Raw genomic sequence first — 14,691 nt, forward strand, 5'->3', positions numbered from 1 at the left:
AGGGGACGGGTCTGAGTGTTGGGTCTGAGATGATGAGTTGGTTCGGCGCCACTGGTGATGGGGAGCTGAAGGGGTCAAGCGCTAACTTTGCATGCATGACCCAAGGCTGAGTATCGACGGTATAACGACTGGATAGATGAGGTTGTTGGTGAGAACAACAGCCACTCTGGTTCCGAGTACCCCCCTTCGTAGACGCTGAGGCAGTGAGTTGAGGGTCATTCTGGAGTTCTGGGTGGAGTCACTCCCGATAAGCGGTGACGGGCGGCAGATTGAACCCTTGCTCCCCCAAAAGTGCAAAAGGAACAAGGGACCCCGCGACAAGAGAGGGGCACTGCACATTGCATGCGCGACCGGCCGAGACGGTCTTCTTTTGCCCCACCAAAACTTGAGTCAACGGTGGTTCTCGATCTCTGGAACACGCTTTCCCTTCGACACCTTTTCAACCCATTGACTTTTCTTGTCCTTTCTGCGCATACTCGAGGACAGGGACGGGACGAAGGAAGGAACAGAAAACTAGTAGTGACAATGGCGGCCGACAACAGCAACGCGGAACAGAGGTTCGCTCTCATCAAGGAGAACCTGGCCGAGTTCCTCAATGAGGAGATCATCAAGAAGGTTGTTGATGAAGGGGGCCATCCCAAGATTTACTGGGGTTTGTATTCACCTTTCACTTGCATAGTATAGGGGGAACAAGATGGGTTATTGACAGAAAGAAACCAAAATCAGGCACGGCAACCACGGGCCGCCCTCACTGCGGCTACCTCGTCCCCGCCATCAAGATGGCCCAGTTCCTCGCCGCCGGCTGCGAGCTGACGGTCCTCCTCGCCGACATCCACGGCTTCCTCGACAACCTCAAGGCCCCCCTCGAGCTGGTAATGCACCGCGCTGAGTTTTACCGCTACACCATCTCCACCCTCCTCGGCGCCGTCGGCGTCTCGACCGAGAAGCTCAAGATTGTGCTCGGGTCGTCGTACCAAAAGTCGGCCGAGTACGTCATGGATGTGTACAAGATGGCCTCGATCATTTCGGAGCATGACGCGAAAAAGGCGGGCGCGGAGATTGTCAAGCAGACGGATAACGCGCCGCTGAGTGGGCTGCTGTACCCGATTTTGCAGGTGCTGGATGAGCAGTATCTTGATGTGGATGCGCAGTTTGGTGGGGTCGATCAGAGAAAGTTGTTTATTGCTGCGAAGGAGTGGTTGCCCAAGTTGGGTTACAAGGAGAGGGCGCATTTGATGAACCCGATGGTGCCTGGTTTGCATGGGGGGAAGATGAGCTCGAGTGATCCGGATAGCAAGATTGACTTGTTGGACTCGCCAGAGACGGTGGCTAAGAAGATCAAGAAGGCGCATGCGGCGCCGCAGGTGACGGAGGATAATGGGTTGTTGGCTTTTATTGAGTATGTGCTGCTGCCGGCGAGCGGGTTGAGGGGGAAGAAGGAGTTCAAGGTGGAGAGGGAGAGGGATGGGTTGGAGACGTTGGTTTATGAGGATATTGAGAAGATTAGGGAGGATTACAAGAATGATATCGTGAGTGTTTTCCGCTGTGATGAGTGAGATAGGAATGGGGGCGGGTGCTAACATTTGGTGACAGTTGACGCCACAATTGATCAAGCCTGCGATCACAAGAGACTTGAACGCTCTTTTGGCACCTATCCAGGAGGCGTTCAAGAACAACAAGGAGTGGCAGGAGATTGCCGAGAAGGCCTACCCTCCTCCACCTAAGAAGGAGAAGAAGGTCAAGAACAAGGGGACACGCTACCCCGGCGGTGGCAAGCCTGAGGAGAAGGCGTTGCCAGTGAGGACAAACGGTGATGCGCCTGCGGAAGCTACGGAGGCTGCTCCATCTGCTCAATAGCTTACCTTTTGAGGTGTTGGGTTGGTGCTTGGGTCAGCGTAGGAAAAGGCGTTGTGTGCAGTCGGAATGGGTAGAAAACGTTTAGATACATGCTCTTCTAACATTGCCTGCGGGGTGTTTGCTGTTTTGCTCATGAATGGTATGAAAAGGGCAATGGAAACAATTCTGATCTCACAAAGAACTCTTCGAGAAATGTCTCAATCGAGGACACCACATCCCTGGTTCCGATGTGGGACGAAGGTCGAGGTTGAGGGAGTGAAGGGAACAGCACCCTAACCCTTGTTGGTTGCTATGTGCTCTTTGACCTGTTGCCGGCATTCCGACGGCGGACGTTACACCTGGGCCCGGCCCCACGCCACCCGGGTGTTGGGCATTCCTCCACCTCCGTATCCGTCTCTTTTCCCTCTTTTGCCTTTGAGACAATGTCTCTTAGCCACGCTCACATGGTTCCGCCCGATCCGGGGCGGACTGTTGCATGTTTTTGGCACCGGTGAATCCGTGAAACAATAGGTATAGGAACACAAGACAGAAATAGAATGAAATGTGTTGTTGCATCGCATCATACAGACCACGAGAGGTGTTTATATAATACGAACCGAAGGATGTAGAAATGTGCTTATATGTCGGGTTGCCACACGACGTCTTCCGGGCTGGCGGCTGCCTTGCCTTATAAGCTGATATATACATATACATGCAGGCCTTTTTTTTCTTGCTTGCGCAAGCAGAGCAGATCAAATCTCAGATGCAACTCTACCATGTCATGGTGGGCATCGCCCTGCTGATCACGTCGCCTCATCATTCTCACATCATTTATTTCTGGAATGAGTTTCGAGGGATTTGGGGGGAGTTTTTGGATGCGTTGTATGCGCAGCAGGTGACTTTTTAAGAAATCAAGTTTGCTGATTATCAGATTGCAATGGCGGTGCTAGCCAACGGTGAGGATAACGGTGCGATGGATTCGACGGTGGCATTCAACGGCTTTCATTATGGCCGTAACTCGGGGTCGGAGGCGGCTCGGCCGGGGATATCGTCGATTGAGAGCTCGACTACTACGAGTGAGGAGGAGTTTGGGACGGATTTATCGCTTTCGAGGCAGAAGACAGTTGCTGCGCAGTCTTGTCGCGGTGACTACCAGCCGTCGACACCACCATCGTCGTTTTCTCAACCAACACCATCGACGCCACCCCTCACACCTAAGTCTACTACACCTGTTGTCAAATCAGAGCAAAATAAGAGGAAACACCATCACCTTCACCACCACAAACAATTCACCACCCCGATCTTCACTCCCTCGTTGACAACATTTGACCGGCACAATCCCCTCGCCACCTCCTCCCCGTTCTTCGGATTTTACACCCTGTTTTGGATGTCTGTTTTTTTGTTCGTGGTCAAGATTGGGGCGGATAACTGGAGGGAATATGGCAATGTGCTTGGGACGCACGAGATTCTGTCGACGATGTTTGCTCCTGGGAAGGAGGTAGTGGTGTTGGGTCTGGCGGACGGGGTGATGTGTGGGTTGACTGGGGTTGGGTTGTTTATACAACGGGGGTTGGTGTTGAGGGGGGGGGTGAATTGGGATGGGTCCGGGTGGGTGGTTCAGCATGTTTGGCAGACGGGGTTTATGGCTGGGGTGGTGGGTTTTACTCTTTGGAGGGGGTGGCCGTGGACGCATACGGTTTTTTTTGTTATGCATGGGGTTGTGATGGTGATGAAGATGCATAGTTTTGGGTTTTATAATGGGTATTTGTCTGGGTTGTGGAAGAGGAGGGAGGGGTTGAAGGGGAGGGTGGAGAGGTTGGAAAAGGGGGTGATAACTGAGGGAGTTGCCAGCTCTGTTGAGAAGGCGGATAACACCGCAACAACAACAACTCTAAGACGGCATGGGGAAGGGGAAGAAACTGATATGCTCAAGGAAGTCAACATGCTCAAAAGTGAAATCGAGGCTCTTACTGAGGAGCTCAAGGGCAAGGCAACAGATCCGTCGAGGGCATACCCAAATAACCTCACCGTCTGGAACCACTACGAGTACATTGTCTTCCCGACGGTGGTCTACGAACTCGAATACCCCCGCTCCAACAAAATCAACGTCTACTACGCCCTCGAGAAACTGGTCGCCTGCTTCGGCATCATCTTTGTCATGATCATGATCTCCCAGGCCTTTATCTACCCGGTCGTGATGCAGACTGTGGAGATGAAGGCGCAGAACATGCCCCTGGCCAAACGGTTCAAGCAGTTTCCCTGGATGCTGCTGGACCTGATCTTCCCGTTCATGATGGAGTACCTGCTGGTGTGGTATCTGATCTGGGAGACCATCTTGAACTTTTTGGCCGAGATCACGTACTTTGCCGACAGGAGCTTCTATGATGCGTGGTGGAACTGTGTGAGCTGGGATCAGTTTGCTAGGGACTGGAACAGGCCGGTGCATAATTTCTTGCTAAGGCATGTTTATCATAGCTCCATCTCGACGTTCAAGGTCAACAGGCATACGGCGACGCTGATTACGTTTGGGCTGTCGGCTTGTGTGCATGAGCTGGTGATGTGGTGTATTTTTAAGAAGTTGAGGGGGTACTTGTTGGTGTTGCAGATGTGCCAGTTGCCGGTGAGTCTTTTCTGTTCATTACCCCTTACTTAATTATGGGCTTGGTGCTGATGAGATGTGTGTATAGTTGGTGAGGTTGAGTAGGACCAGATGGCTCAAGAATAGAGCAACGCTTGGGAATATGATATTCTGGCTGGGGATATTCACTGGGCCGAGTGTGCTGTGTAGTCTGTATCTAATTCTGTAAATTTGTTTATGTCAGCAGCAATGGAATCATTAGTAGAGAGAGTTGTTTGCGGTTGTTCCTTTGTCCATGTCTCCATGTCTGTCCTCGACTCGATCTGCTTTGAGTGTCGGTGCAGGGAAGTTGTGAATAAAAAGGCTTGGCTGACACAGCTTCACAGTGTGCCCCACCCAATCAGGAGCGTGGAAGTAGTGGGCCCTTTCTAGCTTTCAAGTCCGCATCGGGGGCCTTGCCTTTCCACTTTCAACGTTGCCATTCTCCGACATCTCGTCACCGCCAAACACCAACCTTCATCAACTCCCCAGAGCAGAGCAACTTCACCTGTCAGAGGTGCCCATACCAGACATTCAAAAGACGGTCACTGGATATCTTTCCAAGACCACACGGACCACCCCGACATCACTGATACTCTGGGAGAGCTGAAGCTAGCCAGCCGTTGCGCTGTCCCGTTACCCACCTGTCTAAATTTTTCTCAGGCTCCTTCTCGCTCCCAATAACACCATCAGCACCACCACCTGTGTGGCAGCTATTTCCATCGCGTCTCCCCTCTCCCACCGACTTGCCATCAACCGCCATCATGTCTCGCAACGGCACTACCCTCTACGTGACCGGTTTCAGCCACGGAACTCGCGCGCGCGACCTCGCGTACGAATTCGAGCGGTACGTCTAACTCAACTCAGCACCCAACCACCACCACCAGAACGCGGCGATGGCTCGATCACCAGCTTCGAGCTCGGTCCTCGAATCCTACCTACCTCCCTCCCCCTATCGTCATCGTTCCTCGTTCCTCGTTCCTCGTCCCCCTTTATCCGCCCTCCTCCTCCTCCTGCAATGCCTTCCGTCGTCGGGCTAGCCTCCCCCCTTTCGCCCTCGCTGCGTACCCTTTCCACCCACCTAGCTACCTCCCGTCGTCGGCATGCTCGCTGCCCTCAGTCGCGCTCTTCTCGCTCTCGCACCTCCGCGCCCTCGTACTTCCTCCCTTCGATCGAGCGGTCGGCGATGACTTCAATATGAACATCTCTCTCCTTTGTCATTTTTGGGCGAGTCTTCCTGCTAGGTCGCAGATATCCTCAGAGCTTGAATTGCGCGCAGCCAGCGAATTCCTTTGATGCTTTTGTCTCACAATCCGCTGGTGGTAACCAAATGCTGACACGAATCAACATGTAGATATGGCCGTCTGGTCCGTTGTGACATTCCGGCTCCTCGCTCTGCCTCCAGCAGACTGTACGTATGATTCACTCCTTCGAACGACGTGTCTGTTGCTAACACTTTCTCAGCTTCGCTTTCGTCGAGTACGAGGACCGCCGTGACGCGGACGACGCGTATCATGATATGCACAACAAGCGCATTGGCCGTGATGACATCTTGAAGATTGAGGTATGTTCTCCTACCATGTGTCGGCAAGAATACAGGAGGTTAATATGGTTCACAGTGGGCTCGCACTCCCCCCTCTGCTTCGTGGAGATTCGACCGCAACGAGCGTGATGGCCGCCCTCGCCGTTCTTCTCCCCGCCGCCGCTCTCCCAGTCCTAGACGCAGCACCCGTGACTACTCCCCCAGAAAGGATGACCGTCGGGAGCGTGATCGCGATAGAGACTACGACCGCGACCGTCGTGACACCCGTGATCGTTCTCGCAGCCCTGATCGGTGAGCTCCCATATCCTTGTGTCAAAAGTTCTGTTTAGTATGCTGACCTGGAACCTTGTAGTGAGCGGGATCGTGATGTCAAGGAAGACCGCGACCGTGAAGACCGTGACCGCCGCGAGAATGGCACTAACGGTGATGACAGAAAAGGTACGTCTAGTTGTTGGTTTTATATGGCAACCCTTTATCTAACAATTCAGCAGCCCTGGACAGCCCTGAACGTGCCGCCCACGACGATCTCGATATTGCCGAATAAAGGCGTCGATTCTAGATTGCAGTTGATGTGACGGTCACTATCTCTCTTACCACCCTCTAGGGTTCTGGCAGTAAGACTGTTAATTTGCATCGCTTTCTTTTTCTTTGCCATTTTCGGTGGACAACTGATGCCAAGCACGTCAAAGTGCTTGCCTTGACAAAAACGGTGTTTCTTTTAGTTTTCGAGTCGGGGACAGAGGCCGAAAGCCCATCATATAATAAACAAACTCCCAGTCAGGGAAGCGAACGGATACGGTATTCTAAGAACGATTCGGTAGACGTCTGCCTTGCCATGTCTTTTTTGTTTTCTGTCTCAATGTGTTTCAGGAGGGGGCTTGAGGAAAAGTAAATAGATAGTAGTAGTAGCGGTAACAATAACAGGACAATTGCTTGGTTCAGAATACCCCGTCCAGCATAAGCCCCCACAATTTCACATCATGCTTGAGCCCCTAGCAATGCACACACTCAACTCCGCCACTCTAGAGCCTCACCAGATCACCAGACACTTCGCCTTATGAGCACCTGATCACAAGACAAACAACACAACCTCGCTAAGAATACCGCTCTAATTGAAACTGAAAACGCCTCATGATTGCAATGCAGATAACACTCAGCTCGGGGTCAGGGAATGCAACCTGCAGCGGGTTCCTGACACTATCTGCAATATCTATCATCTTATGTCTGGACGCAGTAGATCTGTGCCTGGGTCTACCGAATTCCCCGATGTTCTCCGTATCAACCCGACAGCAATGCCGCCATTGGTATAACCATTGGCACCACAAATGACCTGCGTTAGTTGGAGAAGCAAGTGGGGGGTTTGGCTACAATTTCCAGACAATCAGATCACCAAACGTTGATGCGTGGGGCCAACGGTTACCAACGGACAGGTACCAAGAGAGCTGTTTTGATGTTTTTCCTAGTGGAGGGGGTTTCGTTGAAACGATACATAGTTTGAAAGCAGCTCCTATTTGAGACTAGGCGATCTGTCTAAAGGAGACATCACATGTCCTATAGACAGACGGGCTTATGACGGGAAGGGTCACCTAGTGAGGGGAGGCGGTCAGCAAGGTACCCGGCGGTAAACGCCCACCGTAGCACTGGGGTCGTTAGAGGGCTATCGAGATCCGATGGAGGGGCACAGGTCTCAGGATGACCATCTGCGCAGCGCTGATGATGCCTGTCCCTCAGCCCTATTTGATGGCTGTGGAAGAGGACTGACTGTGTACGGAGTATGGTCACCGGACAGTGCTCAGCTCAGCTGTGTCAAGCAGTGAAACATGTGAGCATAGGTATCAAGATGCTGAAGAAGTCAAAAGCGTAGGTCTTGGCAGCTTTGCCCTGTTTGAAATTTTCGTCATCCGGGTGCGATGCCGAGCGCAACAAGCAACCACAGCAAGCCACTCAACTGCCAATCTGCCTGTCTCCACACACCGGGAGCCACGGTCCCTTCCTCTAAAAGCTTCCATCTCCTTTCCTGGGACCAGGAACAAATGCACAACTTCAAAAGTGCATCTCTTGCACACACTGCACGCACCCCTCGACCTCGAATCCACAAGCTAACCCGTTGCCGCCGAATTCCTATCAGCCTCAGCCCAACAAAGGCGCCCCCCTATGCGACAAGGGAACCGCACGAGCGACCGTTCTCCTCGACATGTCTATCTCTCTCGCATCTGAACCCTAGCTTGTTTTCTTTTTCCCCTACCTTTCCTTGCTGGCCGAATATCGACGAGATTGTTTCAATTGGGGGGACATTGCAGTTCTTTGGCGAACATTGATTGCCCTTTTGTGACACCGTCTTACACCTGGAATGCGCGCAGGAACAGCCTCCTGGAAACGCAACACTTCACGAATTCACTTTCTGCCTCTTTTTGCGACGACGACGACGACGAAGAAGAAGGTTCACCACACACACACGCAATAGACTTTTGTGGGGCAACCATCATTAAGAGCAACCTACCGGGATAGAGATTTCCTTTTTGCTCTGGAGCTTGTCTCCGTTGAGATTTTCCTTTCAAAATGTCGGCGCAACAGTCTCACACACCCCAAAACGCGAGAGCAGAAACACAAACCGAGACCAACACCCCCACCAGGTCAACAACTGTTGCTACGATGGCGCCACCACCACCAGATCAGCTCGGCCCGACGACCTACGTTCGTTCGTTCATCTCACAACCAGTAACGGCTGCTTTCATGGCTGGCGGAGTGGCGGGTGCTGTGTCGAGAACGGTGGTGTCACCTCTCGAGCGCCTCAAGATTCTGTTCCAGGTCCAGAGCGCGGGGAGGGACGCATACAAGCTCAGTGTGGGCAAAGCGTTGATAAAGATGTGGAAGGAGGAGGGCTGGCGCGGGTTTATGAGAGGCAATGGCACGAACTGCATCCGCATCGTGCCCTACTCGGCCGTCCAGTTTGGGAGCTATAATTTCTATAAGAGGGTATGTTTGCATTTCGTGGAGGGTCTTGCTGCTTGTGGGAGCTCGGTTGCTGACCGGATGGTGTATTGCAGAGGTTCTTCGAGAGACATCCCGACGACAGCCTGACGCCCCTGTCCCGCCTGACGTGCGGTGGCATTGCTGGTATTACCTCTGTTACTGTTACCTACCCGCTCGACATCGTGCGAACAAGACTCTCGATTCAGTCCGCGTCCTTTGCCGAGCTGGGGGAAAGACCAAAAAAGCTTCCGGGCATGTGGCAGACCATGGCGGTTATGTACAAGACTGAGGGTGGATTTCCTGCCTTGTACAGGGGTATCGTTCCGACGGTGGCTGGTGTTGCGCCATACGTATGTGGTTTTTTCCGTTGGAAGCTGAGAAGGGGACGAAGTGTGAAAGCTAACCATTTTGGCAGGTCGGTCTGAACTTCATGGTCTATGAATATGTCCGGCAATACTTGACACTGGAAGGCGAGCAGAACCCCAGCCATGTTAGGAAACTGGCCGCTGGTGCGATCTCTGGCGCCGTTGCGCAGACATGCACATACCCATTGTAAGTTTGAGTGGCAAGCGTGTATGTGTTAAGGTTGAAGACGAAAACTGACCACAGCCAGCGATGTACTGCGGCGCCGCTTCCAAATCAACACCATGTCCGGGATGGGCTACCAGTACAAGTCTATCACAGACGCCGTTCGCGTCATTGTTACCGAGGAAGGTCTGAGAGGCCTCTACAAGGGGATCGTTCCAAATCTCCTCAAGGTTGCCCCGAGTATGGCGTCCAGCTGGCTCAGTTTCGAGATTTGCCGTGACTTTTTTGTCAGCCTGAAGCCGGAAGAGGAGCCATTGCTGAGGTGATCTATCGCCAAAGTCGGCGCCCAGGATGCCCTTGAAGGCGGGGGTTTGATGGGCTCGACATATTGAAAGGGTCTACGACACCATCTGCTGGAGGAGGACGGGCTGGTCACGACGCACATACCTTTACCTACTTATACACCTACATACATCCACCGTCTGTTGAGAGGAAGGCAGCGGTTTAATACGAATCCTACGATACCACAAACAACCAGCTCCGTTCCTGATAGAGGTTCTCCGTGGGGAATCATGGCGTGCTTGTTCATTGTGATTTGGCCCGTAGTGAAATGGTTGGGACAGGGCAGAGGGGAGGATGGTAGATACAGGGAGAGTGATACGGTGATCCACGCGGTATTTTTCCGGTTTATGCATACGGTGGTGGGTTTCTTGTGATGTACACCTCAGTATCATAGGAGGCGACGGTTGTCTTGGGAAACATAAAAAGCATGGGTGGTCGGATAGACAGCGAGGAATAAGCATAAGGTTACAATCTAGAGGATTTATGTTGAATGGCACAGCATCTCTCTAGCAGGGCCAAAGGCCAAGTGAATGAAAGTTGATGATCCTGGATGGCGGGGAGCAAGCAAGGTGAAGAATAAAGTGGGCCTTGACCCGAGAGCACTGACCACTGGCCCGCCCTGTGCCCAGCCTCGATCCCGCCAATGGAATTAGTTGCCCTCTCCCACCGCCCGCGCACACAAATCCTGACCCACTGTGGGCACGCAAAAATCACCTCGAAATTTTGGCAGCTCCCGCTTCCCTTCAAAACTCTCCATCGCCCAACGAACCTCCCATCGACCCGGATTTTGTCGCCAATCCACGAGTCACCGTCAAGATGGGTACGTAACCGACGACATTCCGATCTTCCAGCCTTCGTATGCAAGTGGACGAGAGAGTCTGAAATACTGTCTATCTTGTCTGCGAACCATTCGGCAGCAAAACTCCGTTTTTGCGCTCCCGGTGTGCGTCGAGAGAGGCCTCTGTCGATATCATCACAGCCGACTTGTTGTCGCTCCGCGCTGCCCTCCTTGCGATCTTCTTGGAAGAGGAACAGCCTGCTAGCAAACACGGCGCTGTCGATTGATTGAGGAGCCCTCGGTGTCACGAACCAGCCGGTCGAAGCAAGCCACTTTCAGAGCATACTGGAACCAAAGAGGCTGACTGGCAGTCTGCGAATAGGTATCGATCTCCGCAAGCACCACGAGCGGTCCACGCACCGCAAGGCCCCCAAGAGCGACAATGTCTACCTCAAGCTCTTGGTGAAGCTCTACCGCTTCTTGGCTCGTAAGTTCTTCACCCCTCCCTCCACGGAAATGGGATGGGATCGCTAATCAGAAACACCAACCACCGACAGGCCGCACTGATGCCCCCTTCAACAAGGTCGTCCTCCGCCGCCTGTTCATGTCCCGCATCAACCGCCCCCCCGTCTCCCTCTCGCGCATTGCGGCCAACCTTAAGAACGGCAACGACAAGAAGACCATCGTTGTTGTTGGTACCGTCACTGACGACAACCGTCTCTTGACCGTCCCCAAGACCACCATTGCCGCTCTCCGCTTCACCGCCACCGCCCGTGCCCGCATCACTGCTGCCGGCGGCCAGGCCATTACCCTTGACCAGCTGGCTCTGGAGAAGCCCACCGGTGCCAACACCCTCCTCCTCCGCGGCCCCAAGAACTCCCGTGAGGCCTTCAAGCACTTCGGCTTCGGTCCCCACAAGCACAAGGTGCGTTTTTCTCTCGGAAAACCTTTGAATGAAGGCAGCACTAACCCCCATTACAGAAGCCCTACGTCGCTTCCAAGGGCCGCAAGTTCGAGCGTGCCCGTGGTCGCAGAAGATCTCGTGGCTTCAAGGTCTAAGCGTCTTTTTTCCGAAAAGAAAAAGCAGACGACAAACGACCTGGAGTTTATACCCGTGGGAGAATCAAAAAAGGGAAAAGAGTCGGAGCAATACGGCGTTTCTGGCAAATGGCATTGGCGGCAATGGTTATGGAATTTGGTCATCTTTTGTCTTCATGGGCGAACAAGATTCTGCTTTACTGTTACGAATCAACTGGCAGCACTCTGCTGGCCATGGAATGACAATGACGCCGTTGGGGCCTGCTCCGAACTTTGTGTGTGTGTGTCTGTCAGTATGATGGGAAGAAATGCGATGAATGTGAATTTGAATGGATGTCATTTGCCCTCCTAGGATGGAATGTTTTGAGTAGTCTGTGACGTATGTTGGCAATATTTCCACGCTGCTGTTACATGTGTTATAGCCCAAACAATAACCAGCACATGCCTCAGACCTAGGACGGCGGGACATCAGGAAACTGATGGATTGGGTCCCTTCCACGTCCGTCCCCGCGATCAAAGTCTGCTCAATTGATACATTTTGGGCTCCAGAAGTCGAGCATCTCGTCTTCTGAAAGCTTTGGCGGATGGGCAGAGTAAATTCCGCCCTGTGGCAAACCCGGAGCACAGACAACCGGCCGGGTCGGGATTGCACAGATCTCCTGTTTTGAGAGAGAAACACAAAGTCAGCATACTTCTTGGAGGTAAACCTGTTAGTAAAAATGTTGAATCTTACATCAAACTTGCACTGTCTGTCACACTTTGCCCACAGATCCCACCCAATCCATGACAGAGTGTCTTTGCTGAGCTGTCTGTATCGTGCTACTTCCTGATCGTTGAGCCGAGCCTGATCACCCCAGTAGTTTGTTGTATGTTTCTCAGTCAAACCAACGAGGTCCCATTCCCATGTGCAAAGCCTTTCCGTGATGACGCTGAGGGAGTGATATAGAAGGACCTGGCCGGCCGAAGGTTGTTAAGTCCATGCCTGCTGTATAGGTATACTGTTGAACACCGGGTTATAATCTGCTCTTTGGCGTTGGGGACCTCTCTGATGAATCGGAGATTATGTGGTACTCGAGATACAGGCTAGGATTGTACGTGTAAGTTCGTGGATTTCGGTAATGATCGCTTTGGTTCTGATTTCCACTCCTCGAAACACTGCGCCAATCTCACGGGCTCGGGTGCTGTGTTGGGAGAGGGTGGTGGTGAATATAGCTTGCTGGTTTGTACCTGAATATAGGCTGTTCTTTCCAGGTCGAAGATCTAATGGTTTGTAACTATGAGTGTATTGGTTTATATTATCTGGTTGTATATCGAAAGTTGGTGTCCTTTTTTAAATCCCCATCCGTTGATAAGGCTGTAGTTGTTGCCGACAAGCTTCCCGGCGTGGTGCGATTTGGCAAGACTGGTGAGTTCTGGGTTGCAAAAGGAGATTATGCGGTAGATGTCGAGGTGGAGTCGGGTTTCTGATAAACACCTCCCCCCCCTCTTCAACTCGACCGTAATGCCACGATGTGCTGCGGAGCCACTCGTATGACCCCTGCTCTGAGAATATGTTGCTGAAACCGTTGGGTGGTTTGCGGTTGGGGTCGCGTGGGAGGTTTTTTGGATTATCCTGTTCCATGTTGCCGGGTACGGTAATATTAGTGATAAAGAGCTGTTGGAGTTGAGAGGTATAGTAATCGCATGATAAGAACTCAAAACCGGCGTTGATTCCCGTCAATTCCCAGCTTTTTTTACTGGAGAAAACCATTACGGAGCCCCTTATTTATCTTATCAGCATCCCTCACCCTACCTATTGACTTGCCTATCTTATAATATAGTAAAAAGCCTTAAAACAATAATAAGCGTTTAATTTATCTTTAAGGGCATTTATATTGATTTTAATAGCCTTTAACTATCTTTTAAAGCCCTTAAACCATCTTTTAAGCCCTTTTAACTATCTTTTAACGTCTTTTAATTATCTTTTAACATTTTTCAACTATCATTTAGAGTATTATATACCTTTTAACCTTTAATAATTATACTTTGTAATTAAGTTAAATTCTATATTGAGGGGGGGTGCTGGTCAGATAAATAGGGAGCACCGTATAGGTTCTCTCTTTTACTAACTTGCAGAGGTCAAAAGTGTGTTGGTCTTTGTCATAGATGAGGTGGTAGTCTGGATGAAGCGGGACGTGGCCTTGGAGGACTGATATCTAAGAGTCAAATGTGCCGAGGGCGGTCAGGGTGGCGGATTGACCGTGGAAGTAGATGATGTTGAGGGGTCGAGTTGTCTGGTAGAGATGCAAGTTTGAACGGCCGAAACCACCGTAGATGCCTACTGATAATTTTCTGTATATATGTACAGGTTAGAATATCTCCAACCTATTCTTGCACGGAGACATAAGAGATGATAGAGATCTGAGTTTAAAGTAAATAGGCATTCGCGTCAAAAGCAAAGAAGGTCGGCTTTTTGGGTGGACCGGGAGTATGTTTGGCATGGTACACAAGAGTTGCCGGCGCGATGCTCCCGGCGACTAGAAATGCCCATTTGTGGGGTACAATTTCGGCCGTTGTTGGAGGAGACCTTGGACCGAATCGAAGATGAAAGGTACGACAGTCTGGTAGTACTCGGAGGCGAGAGTGGGAGGTAGTTTCTAGATTGCACCCCCAAAAAGATGCAAGGAGGACCAAATGTCCAATACAATATATGGCGCAGCTAAAAGGCTAAAGAACCCCAGAAATGCCATGGCATACATGCCACGCTTGCGCGTGCAAATTGTTATCCTCTCTACGAAAACACTAGGTAAAGGAAGATTGGATTTAGAGCTTCGAGTCGAAGGCGGCTTATGTAACGATATTATAATAAGTCTGTCTTATCTCATCAAAGGGGACAATTTCAATCGATATAGAGTGCAAGGCTCTACTGTGTTATTGTTGGATCTCGGTGCGTGGGATGAATCAGTCAGGAAACGTCTCTCAGGTGGTATTGAGGAAATGTCAGGATGAATATTTTTATACTACATGTGGCCGGAGAATGAGGAAGACACTTGTCGG

The 14,691-nt window shown here is 51.5% G+C and overlaps 6 protein-coding genes across 6 annotated transcripts; 5 read left to right on the top strand and 1 right to left on the bottom strand.

Moving 5' to 3' along the window:
- Positions 1-342: 342 nt before the first annotated feature.
- TYS1 (Tyrosine--tRNA ligase cytoplasmic) lies at positions 343-1,857 on the top strand (the record flags this gene model as incomplete). Its single annotated transcript, XM_062946515.1, has 3 exons — positions 343-652; positions 727-1,529; positions 1,594-1,857. The coding sequence occupies 3 exons, from the start codon at positions 343-345 to the stop codon at positions 1,855-1,857; spliced, it is 1,377 nt and encodes a 458-aa protein (XP_062800151.1).
- Positions 1,858-2,773: 916 nt separating this feature from the next.
- Positions 2,774-4,706, top strand: ARE2_2 (Sterol O-acyltransferase 2 (Sterol-ester synthase 2); the record flags this gene model as incomplete). The annotated part of the gene is made up of 2 exons (XM_062946516.1): positions 2,774-4,456; positions 4,524-4,706. 2 exons carry the CDS (start codon positions 2,774-2,776, stop codon positions 4,641-4,643), a joined length of 1,803 nt encoding a protein of 600 aa, XP_062800152.1. The 3' UTR covers positions 4,644-4,706.
- Positions 4,707-4,838: 132 nt separating this feature from the next.
- Positions 4,839-6,951, top strand: QC764_402370 (uncharacterized protein). The gene is made up of 6 exons (XM_062946517.1): positions 4,839-5,300; positions 5,808-5,864; positions 5,918-6,017; positions 6,073-6,287; positions 6,349-6,434; positions 6,488-6,951. Exons 1-6 carry the CDS (start codon positions 5,218-5,220, stop codon positions 6,538-6,540), a joined length of 594 nt encoding a protein of 197 aa, XP_062800153.1. The 5' UTR covers positions 4,839-5,217; the 3' UTR covers positions 6,541-6,951.
- A 799-nt stretch (positions 6,952-7,750) lies between these two features.
- On the top strand, positions 7,751-9,525 carry QC764_402380 (uncharacterized protein; the record flags this gene model as incomplete). Its single annotated transcript, XM_062946518.1, has 3 exons — positions 7,751-8,972; positions 9,044-9,319; positions 9,385-9,525. Exons 1-3 carry the CDS (start codon positions 8,556-8,558, stop codon positions 9,523-9,525), a joined length of 834 nt encoding a protein of 277 aa, XP_062800154.1. The 5' UTR covers positions 7,751-8,555.
- Positions 9,526-10,655: 1,130 nt separating this feature from the next.
- RPL18A (60S ribosomal protein L18A) lies at positions 10,656-11,999 on the top strand (the record flags this gene model as incomplete). The annotated part of the gene is made up of 4 exons (XM_062946519.1): positions 10,656-10,659; positions 11,000-11,104; positions 11,175-11,542; positions 11,599-11,999. 4 exons carry the CDS (start codon positions 10,656-10,658, stop codon positions 11,674-11,676), a joined length of 555 nt encoding a protein of 184 aa, XP_062800155.1. The 3' UTR covers positions 11,677-11,999.
- A 16-nt stretch (positions 12,000-12,015) lies between these two features.
- QC764_0063000 (uncharacterized protein) lies at positions 12,016-14,493 on the bottom strand (the record flags this gene model as incomplete). The annotated part of the gene is given in 7 exon segments (XM_062940538.1): positions 12,016-12,314; positions 12,389-12,584; positions 12,608-12,725; positions 12,736-12,954; positions 13,027-13,309; positions 13,895-13,972; positions 14,340-14,493. Coding segments are annotated over 7 exon segments (1,182 nt in total), but the record flags the coding sequence as incomplete, so codon positions are not given.
- Between the last annotated feature and the right edge of the window lie 198 nt (positions 14,494-14,691).

The sequence above is a fragment of the Podospora pseudoanserina genome, chromosome 4 (genome assembly GCF_035222485.1).
Source record: "Podospora pseudoanserina strain CBS 124.78 chromosome 4, whole genome shotgun sequence".
In the NCBI taxonomy this organism is placed as follows: domain Eukaryota; kingdom Fungi; phylum Ascomycota; class Sordariomycetes; order Sordariales; family Podosporaceae; genus Podospora; species Podospora pseudoanserina.

Coding starts and splice junctions, on each gene's coding strand:
- QC764_402370 (XM_062946517.1), top strand. CDS start 5,218: ATGTCTCGCAACGGCACTACCCTCTACGTGACCGGTTTCAGCCACGGA. Junction 5,301..5,807: donor CTCGCGTACGAATTCGAGCG/GTACGTCTAACT, acceptor ATCAACATGTAG/ATATGGCCGTCTGGTCCGTT. Junction 6,435..6,487: donor TAACGGTGATGACAGAAAAG/GTACGTCTAGTT, acceptor ACAATTCAGCAG/CCCTGGACAGCCCTGAACGT.